General features: G+C 35.9%; 3 protein-coding genes across 4 annotated transcripts; all 3 read left to right on the plus strand.

The window, feature by feature from the left end:
- Positions 1 to 3767: 3767 nt before the first annotated feature.
- On the plus strand, positions 3768 to 6145 carry LOC114527661 (class A basic helix-loop-helix protein 15-like). Its single transcript, XM_028549369.1, has 2 exons — positions 3768 to 3844; positions 5646 to 6145. The coding sequence occupies exons 1-2, from the start codon at positions 3823 to 3825 to the stop codon at positions 6098 to 6100; spliced, it is 477 nt and encodes a 158-aa protein (XP_028405170.1). The 5' UTR covers positions 3768 to 3822; the 3' UTR covers positions 6101 to 6145.
- A 1724-nt stretch (positions 6146 to 7869) lies between these two features.
- On the plus strand, positions 7870 to 12241 carry LOC114527541 (dynactin subunit 4-like). The gene is made up of 15 exons (XM_028549231.1): positions 7870 to 8187; positions 8655 to 8725; positions 9200 to 9378; positions 9597 to 9640; positions 9723 to 9821; positions 9988 to 10011; positions 10087 to 10157; positions 10355 to 10513; positions 10631 to 10685; positions 10796 to 10869; positions 11008 to 11062; positions 11200 to 11475; positions 11555 to 11655; positions 11734 to 11812; positions 12003 to 12241. The coding sequence occupies exons 1-15, from the start codon at positions 8059 to 8061 to the stop codon at positions 12156 to 12158; spliced, it is 1572 nt and encodes a 523-aa protein (XP_028405032.1). The 5' UTR covers positions 7870 to 8058; the 3' UTR covers positions 12159 to 12241.
- A 203-nt stretch (positions 12242 to 12444) lies between these two features.
- On the plus strand, positions 12445 to 18006 carry LOC114527520 (stress-activated protein kinase JNK-like). Of its 2 annotated transcripts, XM_028549203.1 has the most exons (14): positions 12445 to 12819; positions 14128 to 14257; positions 14515 to 14573; positions 14811 to 14919; positions 15017 to 15046; positions 15137 to 15184; positions 15303 to 15492; positions 15781 to 15857; positions 15950 to 16055; positions 16167 to 16291; positions 16383 to 16446; positions 16599 to 16709; positions 17043 to 17097; positions 17430 to 18006. In XM_028549203.1, exons 1-14 carry the CDS (start codon positions 12722 to 12724, stop codon positions 17461 to 17463), a joined length of 1236 nt encoding a protein of 411 aa, XP_028405004.1. In that variant the 5' UTR covers positions 12445 to 12721; the 3' UTR covers positions 17464 to 18006. The 2 variants fall into 2 exon arrangements, with proteins under 2 accessions (XP_028405004.1, XP_028405005.1); XM_028549204.1 differs by lacking the exon at positions 17043 to 17097.
- Positions 18007 to 18443: the final 437 nt, after the last annotated feature.

Genomic DNA, 18443 nt, shown 5'->3' on the forward strand with positions numbered 1-18443 from the left:
TTTTACACCAAGGTATTTTCATTTCATTCTATATTACGACGTAAGGATCAAGGAAAATTTCGTGGAGTTACTAAGTTAGGATAATATCAACGATAAAGCACAGCTGATGAACCGTACGTTCATATGCCGGTGAAAAAGATTCGTTGCAACAACAGCAAAGAAGCAACGTCCCCACTCAACAACTCGCATTAAATATGGTATAAAACTTGCCTGTAAAAGAACAAAAAAACTTGATTCAACCTTTGTATGTGACACAATAACTCTCCTTTGGTCTAAATATTGAGAAGTGTTTTTGTCTATTTTGGGCAGTTGTTATACCACAATGCGACGTCAAACAGACATTATATAAAAACCTGTAACAAGGTTGCTATAGAGTCGGCTGTCGTCAAAATAGCCTTAGGTAATAATAGATTGACCGAAAATATATAAAGAAAAGCTCGACGCTCTAGCAAAGATTCTTTGTCTGAAAGTTAGCAATTGATGATTGTAGTTTTGATGCGAAAAATTATCGCTAAGGCACCTGTGAATTTAGCGAAGGAATTGTGCTGGTTCGCAACTGTGTGGAAAGGTGACTCAGAACATCGGATGCGCTGCGATTTCTATGAAAGTTAAACCTCAGCGTATGCCGTGAGACGTGACAAAGTGATTTCTTGCATGTCGTCACAGGGAAGCTTTCAATTCTTGTCTGCATGCTGACATTACTGTCTGATGCTTACATTTCCTTGAAAACACTTCCGACGTTGTCCAATCTCACTTTGTTCAAGTACCATGCACCATCTTCAGAAAATAACCAACTTCAAGCACTGATTTCAGTTGTAATACGTATTTGTAACTGTAAAATGAGTTTCAGGATGCAATACCTGCTTGAATACTTTGTAGTCAAAGGCTTTCCAATCTAAGGCTGATCAAAGATCAGCTTATTTTATATATAACATAAACTAACGTATTTAGCAGAAACCAACGCAGTTGCATCTTAATCCCAGTTGAAATCTGAGAAATGCGAAGCATTGCTATACAGACAATTAAATAATATTTAAATGAGGTTGTTTATCCAGTTGTTATATAAATATACCTTTAGGATTTGAAGTCTGATAAATTAACACTGTTTCAATATGAGCTGCGACTTTTCCCCTGAGTATCGACTCCGGAAACTTTCAGACAAGTGTCTGAAAAGATCTTTGTCTTCATTGTCTTCACATCACGTACACGATAAAGCATTCATTTCAGTTCATAAACAGGAAATTTAAGTTCCTCCAAAGGCTCCAAGTTACAAGCTTGTTGAGCCTGCGTGAAATTGGTCTTTGGATAAACGTGTTCACTGGCCAAGCGTGCAAACCACGGTACCAACACTCACATTCCCGATTAAGAAATTTACGAACGAGATACCTCACACGTAAAGTCGATTAATATGATTCAGAGTTAGTCAGCAACGAGCGCAAAAGATTCTCTCAGGCTTAATTATCTGAAAAAAAACTGTTTTAAAATATTCTGACTGGTCATGCATATAAATAAAATATTACCTTTAAGGGTTTACCATGGAACTAAAAACAACTAGTTGATTAATTAAAAAAAGAACAAGATATTTCTATATAACTGCATGTGTGTTATTGTATAAGTGCGGTGGCTTTCAAAGCAACTGATCTGTTTCATTTACCCAGACAGAAAAAAATGATTTATGTCTGAGGTTAATGAAACGAATTTGTTTGGAGGTAGCTAAATGTGCTCAGAAAGCGTACACAATGAACAGCATTCTTCGTTTGTAGAATGACACCTTAATTAGCATTAAAAAGATCAGTTAAACGTGACCTTAATGAACGAAAAGAAATGAGGTTTATTAAGAGCCTTTAAGCGCGCAAGTTTTTAAATAAATATTTCAACTAGAAACGATGAAAACAACTTCCCCTCAATCCAATAAGAAGAAAAATATTTTGCCACAACTCACGAAAACACTAAACTTTTCATCGTGCTGAAAAATTAAATTTCCCCAATAAGTGGTTTTTTTCATTGCTTTTACAAATTTTGTCTATCCCCCAATTCAAACTTTTTTTAACCACAAACACATGCTATGGCAAAAGGTTGATGTTTTTGAAGAACTGTACAGAAGAGAGAAAGAAACTAGCAAGCAACAGGATATCGTCCAAAAACTTTATCAATGTCGAAATTGCCTATTGTTTTTTGATGGGATATTTTTCTCTTGTTCGTATCATATTTTATTGTTTTCAAAGAGACCGTATATCTTTTCGAGAAAGAATACTTTTTTATAAAATTATATATCATTTCATTGCACAGTCTTTACTTTAGTTTGGAAATGTGTTGAAGTGGTGTAAAGGGTGACGCCTAGAGGTTACCGTGTGATAAAAGTGCTTGGGCATTTCAACAACTGTCTAGCTCTATGCTAAATATAATGCAGAGACTTATCGTATAATGCTACATGTGTTCCTTTGTTAAAACACGCTTTTAAAACACAATTAACCACATGTTTTAAAGTTTTAAAAACACATTCGATGCCATCATTTCTGAAAGTTTTACTAAACAACATCTTCTGTGATACGTCAAATATTTCACCCTATAAACCATTACATCCACGTTTAATGACCTCAAATCTTTCTACGTCGCCTGTACACAACAAATATATCAAATGTTGGAAAAGTATAAGCGTGAGAACGCGTAACAATACGAAGCAAGCTGTTCTCTCTAATTATTATCCCTTTCTCCCAAAATTTTGTCCATTTTGGTTGATACTAAGGGAAATAGAGGCTGGAATTGCCCTCGTTCATCTGACTGTCCTCAAGAGCAAAATCTGTGGAGAACATATGCCAAGCATGGATTTAATAGCGCAGTATAAATAATCTCAGGTATTAATTGGCTTGTGAGAGCTAATTGATATGGGATCTTCGCATTACAACGAAGAAAGGAGGTCTTTTTCTAAAACAAAGGATGATAAAATTAGGAGGGTCGTACAACAGATGGATGTAGGTCATGGGAGCGTTTCCTAAGTCGCCTCCTGGCAATGTCTTATCTTTTCTTAAACACACATATGTTTTAAACACAAAAAGGCATCCAATTTGACCATGTGATTGCGTATCGTATTAATTATTGAGTATAATACCTCGAGTGTGCATTACGCATGCGCTGAAGATGAATCATTGAACGAATGTTCGTAAACGTGAGGCAGCACCAGACATCGGTTAAGTGGGCTCAAGAGCTAACATCACTTTTTACATCTTCTTGGAAAACTGTTCGAGGACCTGCAAGGTTGGTCTAATATTAGAGCGTACCACAAATATATACCTCCTAAATCAATTATGAATTAAAGAATTGAAGATTCCTGAGTGTGCAAAAGAGATTACTTACTCTCGCCTATCATACCTCTCCATTTTGTAATTGAATTATTTATGTCGTAAGCACTTGACGATCTCTTAACGTTGCATTTTATACGTTTAAAATAAAAGCCCATCTTGTACCTCGTTTAGATGGATCTTAATTAATATTACTTCCAAAGATCACACTTAATTATTCTGTATAGATATATATATACATACATACAATGCATTTTTTGTACATGTGCAGACGGAGTGTAAGTCAGTCTTGTTTTGGTAAAAAAGGATCCATGAATACCTCCCAAGTGTTTCGTGCGGCTAAAGAAGACAATTGCATTTCTTGATGATGTCATTTACTGTGTGGCCAGCACGTGTGAACGCTGAGGACGATTTAAAAACGCACGTATTTAATCATTCTTGTTTCGTTGCCTACAGCTGTTGGAGAGTGTCAGAGGCTACCTGAGAAGGACACTGTGAGGAGGCGAAGCGCTTGGTAATTGGAATGGATTCTTTTCATACACAAGGTAAGAGCAAACTAAAGCAGAACCAAACTAGATATCTTGGTATTATGATTCAGCACTTCTGACATGAACTAAGCCATGTCAACACAGCGATTATTATAAGCTGTCTTCGGACTCGCGTCCATTTTTCTTCAACATTCGTGCCAATTGAGGAAGTCGTCTTAGCCGAGTGGACGAAAGGTTATATGAGCAGCTAAAAAGATGAAAGGAATGTCTTAACTACTCTTGAGTTTGTAAGAATTTCAAGCGTGTGACATTTGGGCATTTTATTCTTGGAAAAGACCACGATTTTCTTGTAACTTTATGAAAACTTTATGTAACTTTTGTTCTAAAAATTATCAGTAGAATATTTCTGCGAGGTATTCGTAACCAAGTGGCCTTCGCGTGGTAAAAACTTTACCGGCAGGATCAAGACATATTCCATTCATTTGAATACATTAATTTACCACTTTGAGTCAAATAAGTGTCACATATTCATATCGATGGCCTCTAACATCTCATATCTTCTTTCACTGGGAAAACAGACGATGAAAAGTCAAACTATCGTGTTTCTTTTGGATGAAATGAAACAGTTTCTGGCTGAATACACCTGATGATGTTTGTTCCGTGCAAAACAATAGAAAACGTCCAATTCTTCAAAGAGGTCCTTCAAACATGAACTGCCCTTTTTGACGTTGAATCATTGCAGAGATTAAAATGTTTTCACCACACGACCATCAGTTGCAAAATGAATATCTCTTTCTTTCTTTTGCCCCCTGACGTTAGCAACCGTGCCCGAAGTACGTCAAGGTCACAAACATCCCTGTTGGATGCCTGAGAGCGGTAGAAATGTGATTGTCTCTTATATAATAGCTTTGACGATACCCGAAGGATACATTTTAGTACAACTTTCGATCCACTTCGACTTTACTGCGTGCAAAGATCATGAATAATTCATGATCCATGCTTCATGCTGATAAACAGCAGGCTCAGAGTTTTTAGCTGCGTACAGAAATGTGCGGTCAGTAATGAAGAAAAACTCTGATTTCGTGATTCTTGGGCACTTCCCTGTATACGGTACAAACAGCCAGCATTCTCTGCATTCATAGTAGAACTCTGCATTCAAGTATATCGTTATTTACACCTGTATTTTTAACGAAATACTCATTTTCAATTCAAAATATGACCGGTTGGACCATTTTTGCCGTTCAAAGGAAAGTGCCCTTAGATTGGATTCGCTCAAGATTACAGCAAACACTCGGACGATTTGAGAGGAACTCAGAAACTACTATTATCCGGTTGAGGTCTCTGAAGTATTCGTACAACCGGTGCCTGACTTTCCGTGTTTACTGACAATTCAGCAACCAATGCATGGTGTTTTTTAAACTGTGTAAGGCGTGATCTTGATCTTGATAAAGATGATCTAGAGATCTTTGTTGTTCTCTGCAGCGTTCTACCAGTCATTATGAATCATTTCAGAAATCTGAATAGGTGTCATTTGTTTATTTTGTTCAGCAATGTGGAACTGCTTAGAATATAAAAAGAGCTCGAGGACTCGATTTAAGAGCCTTCATAAGGTGAATACTGACAAAGATCTTTAGTTCCGAGAAATCGGGAAGTCTTCTTTATATTCGAGCAATTGAGACAGCTGATGCAAGGATGTTTAAAAAGGCTGTCATTTGCTTGTATACTTGTGATATACAGTAACTGATTGTATTCAAGACCGGTTTACATAGAATTGTAGTAACTATGTCATCTAAGGAAGGTGTTTTTTACTGATTTATGAATCTGTTTACTAATTACTTGTGAAATTTCATCTTCTCAGGTGTCCGTGTTGATATATCTGTAGCGTTCAAACCAGAGCTCCACGCAGGGAATGATGAAATTTTTGCAAAAGAATTCCTGGCTGCGTTTCCCACGAGACACAATTGCTCCTCTCCACAAAAAGAAACGAAAAAAACACGCACAAACGTTTCGAAAATAAAGACGACAAACCTAACAGAGAAATCGCCAAGACAGGAGCGAAGGAATGCTCGTGAACGTGGTAGAAAAGCGAGATTAAATGCGGCGTTTCAGGTCTTGAGGAGTATGGTGCCTCACAATGCTGATCCTGATCAAGAACAGAGAAAATTAACACAGGTTGAAATTCTAAGATTGGCGAAAAACTATATAAGCTCTCTGACGACCATACTAGAAACTTGCAATGATAACATTGCCTTTTGCAAACATCACGACCGGCAAATATCCGCCACTCGAACAAGTAACTTGTATACAAACTAAATTAGCGTTGGTAGATTTCCTGACAGGAAATTATGGAAGGTGAACTATCAAGTTAAATTACCAAAACGTGAGCGGACTCTGCATGAGCTCTAAGGCTAAGTAACGTGAAGTGATTTCCGTTTAAGATCGTGGCAATTGTACAGTATACTGTTGTATATAGATGTAGAAAAGTGACTAATGTCTAATAATATTTAGTATAATATTACCTCTATGAATATTTTGAGGTATCGCTTAAACAAGGATTGGTATAAGCGGTATAAGCTTTCTGCATCAACTAGTTCATTCACCCGGGTGTCTTTAATCTTGATTTGATTAATTTGTCTGTTAGCTTTTAATTTCATTTTCTTTATATCTTCTAATTTGTTGCATAATTCGTTTCTTATTCAGTTAATTACATTCTAATTAGCGACTTTGTTGCACGAATAAGTTAGCACGAGTCAGATCAATCCAAACGACAAATTAGAATTGACAAAAACATTATACCTCACAGCGAGATTTGAACCACCACAGCGAGATATTTGACCTTTCTATAATATGTTCATTATGGCTCTCATAAATAGACCAATATAGGCAATAATCCTATGATGCTAACAACACCTGTGTCATTATAACGATGCGTTAAGAAATGTAAACATGTTATTATATCATTATTGTATTAATAATACAATTATTGAGCAACCACTTTGGCTAAGATTAAGTACCGTGATGATTGTGAATTGGTTATATTATCAAAGAGGTGATAATAAAATAGGTAGGGTTTTTTTTAGAGCACTTTGAATTGAGCTAACGCCCCACCTTGATGAAAAAAAACTATTCCGTCGTCAGTGATATGAATGAACAATGTTACTCTTAATTAGTTTAGGTTTTCTCCTGTAGACTGTAGTTAGTGTACTGGATCTCAAGGAAGAACAGTTTAGAACTGATAGAGCTATCCAGTATAAATAAAGTTAGTTTAGTTTAGGTTTCCTCCTGTAGTAACACTGGATCAATAAGAGATGATTCTAACTGGACCTCTAGGAAGAACAGTTTAGAACTGATAGAGCTATCCAGTCTAAAAAAATTTAGTTTAGTTTAGGTTCCCTCCTGTAGTAACACTGGATCAATAAGAGATGATCCTTACTGGACCTCTAGAAAGAACAGTTTAGAACTGATAGAGCTATCCAGTGTAAATAAAGTTAGTTTAGTTTAGATTTCCTCCTGTTGTAACACAAATCGTCAAGATAATCCTCCTTGTATAAGCAGTTGAACAGTTTGTGCAGGTGATAATATCTTATTCTTGGATAAAATAGTTTCGTGACACTAAAACTCTGCAACGTGCCGTTAGTAATAACATAATTGCTTTAATCGCAGGAGTAACTCAAGTACACATGCGTCGGAAGTTCATTATCTCGGCAATCAATTGTTTTGAAACTCCTCAATAGAATAATTATTTCCGGACCAACCACTCCCTCATGTTGCAGGAAAACACGTGAGCGCCATTAAATGTATTTCTAATACTAAACGTGGTATAAAAGCCAAGTTTTTACGTGTTTTACGGCTGGACCCACTTGGGTATCCTGTTGCGTCTTTCTTTAAGCGGCAAAAAAAGTCAAACCAGTCATATTTGAATAGAAACTGAGTATAGCGGTGAAACTATCATTGAAACACGCGATGTTCAAGTCATATTAATACAAGAGGAATCTCGTATAAAGGCGGGCGGGAACTGAGTGTTGTTTGTAACGTACTAACGTGCTATCCGGCTCGTAATAGAGCGCTTTGGTTTACCAGCTGTTTTGCGCGGGGAGCTTGTGCGGCCACATTGTGGCGGTTGTGGCCTTGTGGGGGTAACAAACAGGGGCTACCTTGCGTGTGCAGCCTGATTTTCGCGCCCGTCGGGTATGCTGCACTATGCAGGCAAAACTAAATCGGCAGTCTACGAGTTTGTTACGATTGCTTGCCGATTTTAAATTGGATCAAAGATGGCTGAAATATTTTGGCCAGGGAGTGTTCTTTATTATTGTTCGTGCAAACTCGCTTCGCCTTTCACGAGCTTGTACTTTTGTCGTTACTGTATCGAGATACGATGCCAGTTATGTGTTTACACCGAGGTATGTTGTGATCGCTGAGTTTGTATGCATGAAAACGTTAAATGAATATAGCGTTGTCAGCAGCACTGCACTGCTCTGAAAATAATTTTAATATTTCATGTAGCATGATCGTGAACAAGTAATCTTGATTTTGCAAATGACTTGAGTCAAAGGGTATCACTTGACATTGAGTCAAGGGGTATCACTTGCAGATTCACAGGGAAAAAGGGGGTTGTGCATTTTTAGCTAAGACTGGCTGGGAGAGGGCAGGGTAAAATACTCATAGCCAAGAGTACACAGGACTGGAGTGGTCTGAGCATTGGAAATACTCTAGCTAGCTGTTGTCATTTGATATCCCTGTTGGGGCTAGCAAAATGAATTCATGCCACTTGTGTGTATAAGTCAGTTGATGTAGAGGGTGTCTGTGCACTTGCTAATTTACTTGCCTTTGCTTCAAATGATGTTGTCTTGTTTTGACATTTCAACAGACTGATTCATATTTCTGTCCAAATTGTTTGGAAAATATGCCATCAGCTGAAGCAAAACTGAAGAAAAATAGGTATGGTTGATGCATTTGTGCTTTGGAGTTGTTAGAAAAAGGATATTTATCAATTATTGGACAAGGTTGAGCAAAATATCGTGATTTGTCGGTGGCGAGCAGATCAATTATTTGCCGATGCCGAAGGCAGAGGCAAATAATTGATCTGCGAGAACCGAGTTCTATAATTGTTTTATCATTCACCACTCAATTTTCAATTCATTCACCACTCAATTTTCAATTTTGAGTTCGTTTTATCGGACAGTTCGGCAAAGCGAGTCGCCATTGTTTATAAAATTGACATTAATGTGCATGCTCAGAGTATTATTTGCAGCAGAGTATTATTTGCACGCAGTTAACTGCAGGTAAATTAACCAATCAAAATTGAGAATACTATAAAGTGAATGATAATATTATTTATTTGTGTGGTCTTTTAACCTTTTTATTTTCATATCATATGACATTGGTATGATCAAACAACTTGCTGTCATCTAGATGTGCAAATTGTTTTGAATGTCCCTCATGTGGTAATGCTCTGTCTACTCGTGCAACGGCCATTGCAATGCCCTCAGACAATCCTGAGGAGAAAGCAACTGCAAAGAAAGTATTTTACCTGGCATGTGGCTTCTGTCGATGGTCAACTCGTGATGTTGCTATCCCAGACAGGAATAATGGTAAATACATTCATAGCATAGAAAACTACCCCTCTTTAGATCTGGTTCCACTTGCAATTTTTACTGCATTTCTTAGTGTGATTTTCATCTTTTGATTGATGTAAATGAGTGAATAATTAGGAATGGTCTATCTGTAACTTTTCAACCCAATATATGTCTCAATCACATCTATCAAAAGAAGCCTTAATGCATCTTTCAATCAAATAAATGTATTTTAGCAAGCAGTGGATGGCAGGAGCCAGACAATCCAGTGTCAAAAAGAGTAAGATGTTTTCAGTTATTAAACGTGAAATGAATTTTTATGTTTCAGTTCAATATCTTGAAAAGCATATGCAACATTTTAGGTGAACAGCCTGGTGGATTTTTATAAAAAACTGGCAACAAAGGAACAGCAGGATCGTGAAAAATTGAAATTGAAGAAAAAAAGTTATATTCACATCACAGTAGGTGCTTTGGACCTGAGCTGGTGTAGCATTGCTTCTCTCCTTTGCTTTGGACCTGAGAGTGTTTTTTATAGTTTTTATGTAAATTTAACTCCTAGATACTAATATAGATGTAGTGTAAGTTGCCTGGTAAACTCTGTTTAAACCTGTATATATTTTTTTCTAGTCATCTTCAAGTTTTGCAGCAAAGGTGAGTGGTCTGTTGTGTGTTAAGATGCGTATGTTATTCCACACCAGTATTTGAAACATCCCAGTGTTTATTTAGACTGGTAACCTGGGGCTTTTAAAGAAAAGAAGTAGTTTATCTTTGATGAGAAGTCTCTCCCTAAACAGAGGGTTTGTATCAACGTCGTATTTGTCTCAATAAAATCTGAACTGTGTACGAATTTTATACAACGAACCACGCCAGGTCAAATGACAATATTATTTTTAAAACACTTTACATCATTTTTGCTTCCAATCCTTTCTCTTCAATGTCTGTTTCAAACAAAAAAGCTATGCATAATGTAACTTAATATTCTTTCTTCCCCCAGGAACGGTGGTATAGAACAAGAGATTGTGTTTTCCGAGCCTGCCAAAGCAACGGAACAGCCAGCTCGTCAGGACTTGTACACGGAAGTTGTCAAGCTAGAGAAATCATCTTCAATATCTCAAATGGTGGCTCAACCTGACTTCCAAAACGCACAAACCTGGTGAGAGTTCACAACGTTTTTTCACATGCAGATTTGGATTGAAGTCGATTTGAAATATGATATACGAAAGATTTAACGAGTAAAAGTCTAAATATTTGTATTCGTTGTTTATTTCAGTGATTTTTTCCCAAGGCATAAGCACTTAATTGCAAAACGCTCACAAAGATGTAGGGTATGAATTATCCTCTTTGTATGATAAGCTGTTCTACTTCTGTAAAAGATTTAAAGGTTTTTTTGTTTTTTTCTTTCGTAGTTTCTTAAGTTCAGCATATTTTATTTCAGCAATGTGAACACAATGTTGTGAAGCCAGAGTTTAATCCTAGCTCTACAAAGTATAAGATCCAATTTTTTGCTGGGTAAGTATATTAGTCATCACTCGTGCGAATTATAAAAGCCTGAAGTAGTAATCTTTTTAGTCTCATGTAGTAATTTTCCCCATCACAACGTGCCAAGCTTACCCGTCACTATTAAAAAGAAATTCTCGATTCATTTAGAAATTACATCCCGCAGATGCAAATTTCAAAAGCTCCGCCGTTTTCTCATCAGAAGGTAAGTCAAACTGGAAGCTCACATGTGACTGAGGGGAAATTATAATCAGACAACTGCATATTACAGGAATCAAACCTCAGTCATAGAGATGAAAGACACATGTACTAACCATCTCTATCGTTCTTATTTTCAACTAGAAATCTCGAGTGATCCTCTCGCTAAAGAACCCGTTGGACTATCCAGTCAGTGTAATCCTTAAATTAGCCCGGGAGGCTGACTTGGAACAAGAGGAGGTCACGAAGGGGGATTTGAGGGATAACCAGGAGAAAGGTGAACTGGATGAACAGGGAAAAGAAGAGATGAAAAGGGGTAGAAGAGGATCTGATAGTCTATCTGAAAAAGGATTAGCTAAAGTGCCGAAGATTCCTGTGGATAATAGTGGTGATAACGGGATCCTGGAGGATACGGTTGAGGTAAGGGAATCCTGTTGAACAAGGATTATCTAAAATCAAATTGTTAACACGTCTTGAAACATTACTTGTTCATTTCAAGGTCGTCTTGCCATCAGCTCCACTACTTATAGCCGCCAAAGATGACGCAGCGGAATTCGATGAAAGCGAAGTAACGACGACAAAATACGAAGACGATCCGAAGTATGTACATACACCAGGGTAAATGGAACCAGATGAATAGCACTACATTTACTTTGGGTGTTTTTCGTTATCTTCTAGTATTATCGCGTCACGTAAAGCCAATAAAATCTGGTTCTATGTTGATGTTACCCCGCTTAAGACTACCGGAGATGCACAAGTAAAAGATAATTTTAAATTATGACATTTTTATAATTATGATAGTTTAGGTAGTTTCTCTTCATAGATAGTTTCTTTTGTAGTAACACTGAATCAATAAGAGATGATTCTTACTGGACCTCTATAGGAAGAACAGTTTAGAACTGATAGAGCTATCCAGTGTAAATATATTTCGTCTTGTGTGTTTTTAGTTCTCCCTTCTGCTAAACTATGATTATAAAACAATCCCGTCTTCAGCGTCGAAAGTCGGAGCAAAGGAAGGACAAGAGGGGCCGAAGATTGAAACGATCCATCTTGCACATCGAGTGCATTTGACTCTCGGAAAAATATCTGAAAGTGAACAATAAATAGTAGATATTTAGAACTGACAATTTTGAAATATAATTTGTTAATGATATATATATATTTAGCGGCAAGAGGATCAATTGTTCCCGATATTACCGTAAAAAGTTCATTGAGTTTAGTTTAGGTTTCCTCCTGTAGTAACACTGGATCAATAAGTGATGATCCTTACTGGACCTCTAGGAAGAACAGTTTAGAACTGATAGAGTTATCCAGTATAAATAAAGTTAGTTCAGTTTAGGTTTCCTCCTGTAGTAACACTGGATCAATAAGAGATAATCTTTACCGGAAGAACAAGTTTAAAACTTCGATAGAATGTAACAAAAGCGTTCGAAATCGAGGTTCTAATTTAAAGGCCCTGGAAAGAATAACAATTGCGCATGCGCTGTGAAAATATGAGAAAATAAATGTTTGATTTGGTTATTTAAATATGGCATTTGTCGTGAATTTATAAATTGTTTGGCGTTGTTTGGGATGTCAGCTGCCTTTCAATGGCTAATACTATGATTATTATATTTTCGTCTAGTTTTCTGCCTTAGATATCGCCGTAAAACATAACTTTGTAACCATGTTCTACTCGACAATGATTGGAGATACGTCGTTCACTGTATTGAAAAGATACGAAAATTTACAACCAATTGGTTCTGGTGCTCAAGGAATGGTTTGGTAAGCGATCTAGACAAGGAAATATAAACTAACTTGCTAAATCATTGAATGTTTATCCTGCTTCTTTCTAAACACAAATATAGAGCTATGAATCTATGAAGATCGATACATTGTTTAAACTGCTTCTTTGACTACGAAAGTTTATGGGAAAAAGTTCACCAGGAAATTAAAATATAACTCTGATCGGTCCTTATTGCTGATGAAATATAACAGAGATAAAAATTTTTAAGGAATTTTATAATTTCCTCTCAAAATTCATCGTTTATTGGCATTAATTATTTCGTATTTTATACTAGAATGATATAATCATATAATCTGATAAAGTATATCGTGATTCGTGTCTGATATTTAAATGGAGACAAAATTGTTTTGCATTTTTAAGCGGGTAGGACGCTAACACAGGACATTTCATTGTATTTAAAGCATCAGATTCCTGTGAGCAATTAAAAATGAATGACAAAGTGAAAATGTCTCTTTGTTTTGTGATTACTTTGTGGTCATATAAAATTTTGCATGACAAATTATCATTAAAAGTAATTCAGAAGAGACAATTATCTATAAATAGAGCCACTAAACTTAAAAAAAAAGATTTTAGTTCTTCTGCAAATAATGGGTCTGGTACTTTTATGTCCCAAAAATATTCTTCAATGAATGTGATTTGTGTCTGAACTGTGTGAAATCTCTGCAAATATATCTTTTGTTCGGTGTATGTAGTATTCTACAATAAGTTGTTGTTTATGTCTAAACTTCCTAAATCAAGTGTAGTGTAACATATGAAGTGTTTTAGTGTTGAACTGAACTACTGGGAAAAAATATCTCAAATGTGGTGGTCTAGTTGTAGGTGGTATGCTACGTACATTAAGTTGTCTCGTTTATGTCTGAACTACCAGAAAATTATATCCTATTAATTGTGATAGTTTGAAGTACTTGTAAACATGGCTTTTAACAATAAGCTGTTTTGGTTTGTGAGTGGATTATAATAATCATATAATGCTAAAACACAAAGTGAAGTCTTTCAATGCATAAATATTGGAAGATTCACATGACAAAGAAACAAAGGTCAAGTTCAATGCATCTTGCTTGAACTGGTAATTATTATTTAAAGGCATGTACCAGTAAAAAGCTTTGTTTAATTTTTTTGGCATTATACCAAAGTTAGGAGCCACAAGTCATTCATTCACACCCAGTCAGATCAAATTATGCCTCCCATCAATCATACCTGGCTCTTTGTCCTAGTATTAACCTTTAACAACCTTTATTTTTTATGTATTTCCCAGCAATAATGCGATAAATCTCAAATATTTCTAGTTCTGCGCTGGACACAGAAACAGGGGATAAAGTGGCTATCAAGAAGTTAAATCGTCCATTTCAAAATGTCACACATGCTAAGAGGGCATATAGAGAGCTTGTCTTAATGCAGCTTGTCAATCATAAAAATGTAATTTTTTTGCTGAGTAAGGCTGGATTTCCATTGTAGAGAATGCATGGTTTGCTAGCAAAATGTTTTCGTTTCAACAGTATAAATATAGTAATTATAGTTCAACTTGACTGTCCTCAATTGAAAAGAAAATGTGAACATATTTAGCTAGGAGACACTCTCTCTACAAGTGAAAATCCAGCCTAATACTCTATATTTGTATTGGTTATTACAGTGTTCTGTTTATTGAAGTAAAGTTCTCTTGATTTTCTCTATAGATTGTTTCCTTATTGAATGTTTTTACCCCTCAAGATTCTCTGGAGGATTTTACTGATCTGTAAGTTAGTTTGTGCACTGCTCTTTATTATAAAAAACATACTCTAGCCTACAGTTGTCAGACCCTTGGCACTGGATTGAACCATGAATAGAAGAATACAGTAATGAGGTCTGCATGTGCTATTGCTCTTCCCAATAGTTTGCCAAGATTTTCCCAGGTTTTTCTACTCAATAAACAGCCAAATAAAATTGACTGTTCATATGAAAAACTCTCACAATTATTATCGTACCTTTGTAGATATTTAGTTATGGAATTAATGGATGCTAATTTGTGTCAAGTTATCTCAATGGATTTAGACCATGAACGGTTGTCTTATTTACTTTACCAGATGTTGTGTGGAGTAAAGGTACAGTCCATAGTGCACCTATCTTTAACTGAACACTCTGTATTGAAACATGTTCAAATGCTTATTTCATTGTTAATTATCTCAATTTTCTGTTTAGCATCTTCATTCAGCTGGGATTATACACAGAGTATGTTTCAAGACAATATGTCTTATTAAAGTAGACTTCTTTCTGCATTAAACTTTACCATTAAAGATTTATATTTTTTTCTTTTAACAGGATCTAAAACCAAGTAATATTGTAGTAAAATCTGATTGCAGTCTCAAGGTAGGGTATGCCATATGGATACAGGTCACAAACTGTATCTTGCAACAAGATAAGCTAGATATAGTGCATTGTATTTACAAAGTTTCATGTTGTATAAAGCATTATTTTCTCGTTTTAGATTCTTGACTTTGGTTTGGCAAGATCTGCAGGATCTAACTTTATGATGACGCCATATGTTGTGACAAGATATTACCGAGCACCTGAGGTTATCCTGGGGATGGGATACAGTGAGAATGTTGATTGCTGGTCCATTGGGTGTATATTTGGAGAAATGATCCAAGGACAGGTCATGTTTCCTGGTGTTGATCGTATCCTTTGTGTTTAGTTAAACAAATGTCTATCAGTTCTAAACTGTTCTTCCTAGTGGTGCAGTAAGGATCATCTCTTATTGATCCAGTGTTACTACAGTCAGGAGGAAACCTAAACTAAATTAATTTTATTTATACTGGATAGCTCTATCAGTTCTAAATTGTTTTTCCTAGAGGTCCAGTAAGGATCATCTCTTATTGATCCAGTGTTACTACAGTAAGGTTCATTTAGTTATGAAGCGTGATTTCTGGGTTGAAAAGGATTTTTCTTAACTCAGTCATCTCCAGATATCGACCAATGGCATAAGATTACGGAACAACTTGGAACTCCTGAAGAGTTGTTTTTCGAGAAATTACAACCTACGGTACTGCATTCTGTTCAGAAGTCGCCTACATGTTGCTGTCAGCCATTGTTCTGAATTGTTTTACAGGTTTGACTGACGTTTCTCTCGTTCAGGTTCGTATGTATTGCAAAAGCAGACAAAGGCATCGTGGGAAATCCTTTGAAGAACTTTTCCCAGATGAATTGTTTCCCCATGACACTGATCGAGATCATAGGAAGAGTATGTTTACCAAAAACGTTTTATTTTTATTTTTGTAATGAAAAGATTGAAGAAGCGTTGAACTTGGAGCGTTTCTGTTTCTAAAGTATTATTATTATATTTTTCATTCAGCTGTGGATGCCCGCGATTTCTTGACAAAAGTCCTGGTCGTAGATCCATCCAAACGATACTCCGTTGACCAGGCACTGCAGCATCCTTATGTGCATATTTGGTATGACAAGGGAGAAGTTCTTGGGGTACGTTTATACAAAATACTACAGAGATAGCGTGTATACTTGTCTCAGCGAAAAAAGCAAACATTTATGTGTTAAAATGACGATGTTTCAGCCGGCCCCAGAGAAATATGATCACTCCATTGACGAACAGGAACATACAGTTGAAGCTTGGAAGTGTAAGTTAAATTTCCTTGATTTTTTTATTATTTCTTTGTAGTAATTTATTTCATATCATCGCGTTTATTGCAATGGCGAACAGTCCAAATTTTCTCCCGATTTTTGCTATAATTTCATAAACAAAGCCTTTAAAAAATTATTGTTTATCCAGCGATGATTTACGAGAAAGTTGCACAATATCGCTCACAGCACAGCGATGAGGTAATGTCTGCACAAGCGAATGGAGAATCGACGGACTCTGCAAGTCAAGAACCATCTACAGGTTTGTATTTAAGATCTGAAGCTATAACTGTAAAAGTACAAAAATAAACTGAAATAAACACCATGAATTACCAGCAGAAAATTTAATAAACTACAATAAACCATATCTCAAACAACGTCTTGTAAACCCAGGGATTCAGCTTTAAAACAGCAAGTTTCCAATGATATAGATTCAAATATTGGTTTTACAAGATGTTTTGAGCTTTGAAGTGTGTTTTTTCTTGTTAACCAAAGTAAACGAATTTTATTTCCACTATAAATAGCATTAACCTTATTGCAACTGAACCTAACGTTTAAAAATAAGATTTTAACAAAAGATTAAATCGTCGAGTAGGTAGAAAACGGTCAACCCGAAGAAAGAAAGAGCAATCCCACTCAATATCTGCAAGGTAGGTCGCTTAAACTCACGCTAAACTCATTAGTCATTACCGTGTCAAATCCCAAATCTCACTTTAATGAATAAATTTTAACCTTCTTTTCTGTAACTCCTGAATACGGTAAAAATAATTCCACGTCCGAAGTTTAATCGTATAAATTTCATAAAAGATTATGCATTGAGGAACGGTATAAATTAAGGTAACGATTTTAATGAAGCTCTGAAAAATGTCTCGATTATTTTCCATTTATTGACTGGCTGATTTGAGTGAAACGTTTCATTGTTGTTTGTGCTATACTACGGAGAGTTAACTGATAATATCATTAGTTACGTTGTATCTTTCAGAATCCGTCAGATCATAAAAGGCGATGATCATTGAAGACATCAACCTTTCAGCATTTGTCATGGCCTGGAAGCCAATGACATGGAATCGGTGAAGTCGATGCAAAATGATGACTTTATCCAGATAAATAAAAATATTTAATGGCAGGATGTACCAGAAATAGCATATACAAATATGCAAAGAATTGGATTAAGATTATTGGAAAAAATTCTATGGAATATTCTAGGAGAATAGGATGATATGAACTGAATTTGATTATTTGTTTAATATTTTTTTTGAACGTTTTTGGCTTTACGGTCTTTAGTCGTATAATAGACGGGATTTTAGTCAAATATTTTTACGGTTCTAGTACATAATAGTCAACTTCTAGTAGCGAGATATTGTTCAATTTGGATGTATTTGCCGGGGTTCAAGAAACGGTTTATACTGCAAAGAAAGGTAGTATAGTTGACTTTCACCTGTTAATTCTTCTCAAGTTGACAATTATGTGATGATAATTTTGGATTAAAAAACCTGTTTTCATAGGGAATATATTTAAAGCCTTTGCAAATTAATGTAGCTAATAAATACTTTAATTAAACAAAATTAAAATTTTGTTCAAAATCAATATTTGTTGAGGAAGGTTGGGACATGCATGTCGAAGCTCTCGGAAGCTTTCGTCAAAGATTAAAAAATGTTGTTTGTAAAACTTTTGCACAACGCTTTGAAGTACTTTAGGGACCGTCATTATTTATAGAAGGGGGGGGAGAAGAGTTTTCCATTTTGTAGTTTTTGAAATTGAGACTCCCCCCTGCCTCGCAGATATTTAAAACCATGACAATTTCTCTCGGGGTATTAATCTGTACATTCGTCCAATTGGATAATGCTTTTCTTTGCTTTCTCAAGAGCGAAGCTATGCTATTGGTTGAAACACAAATGTATTGTAAGGTTCGGCCAATGAAAATCATTCTTGCCAGGAGCGGCGACATTACATTCACTGTTAAATCTCGATCATTTCATTCTTACACGAGGTTTCA

This window comes from Dendronephthya gigantea, unplaced genomic scaffold (genome assembly GCF_004324835.1).
Source record: "Dendronephthya gigantea isolate DGI-Jeju-01 unplaced genomic scaffold, DenGig_1.0 000045F, whole genome shotgun sequence".
Taxonomy (NCBI): Eukaryota; Metazoa; Cnidaria; class Anthozoa; order Malacalcyonacea; family Nephtheidae; genus Dendronephthya; species Dendronephthya gigantea.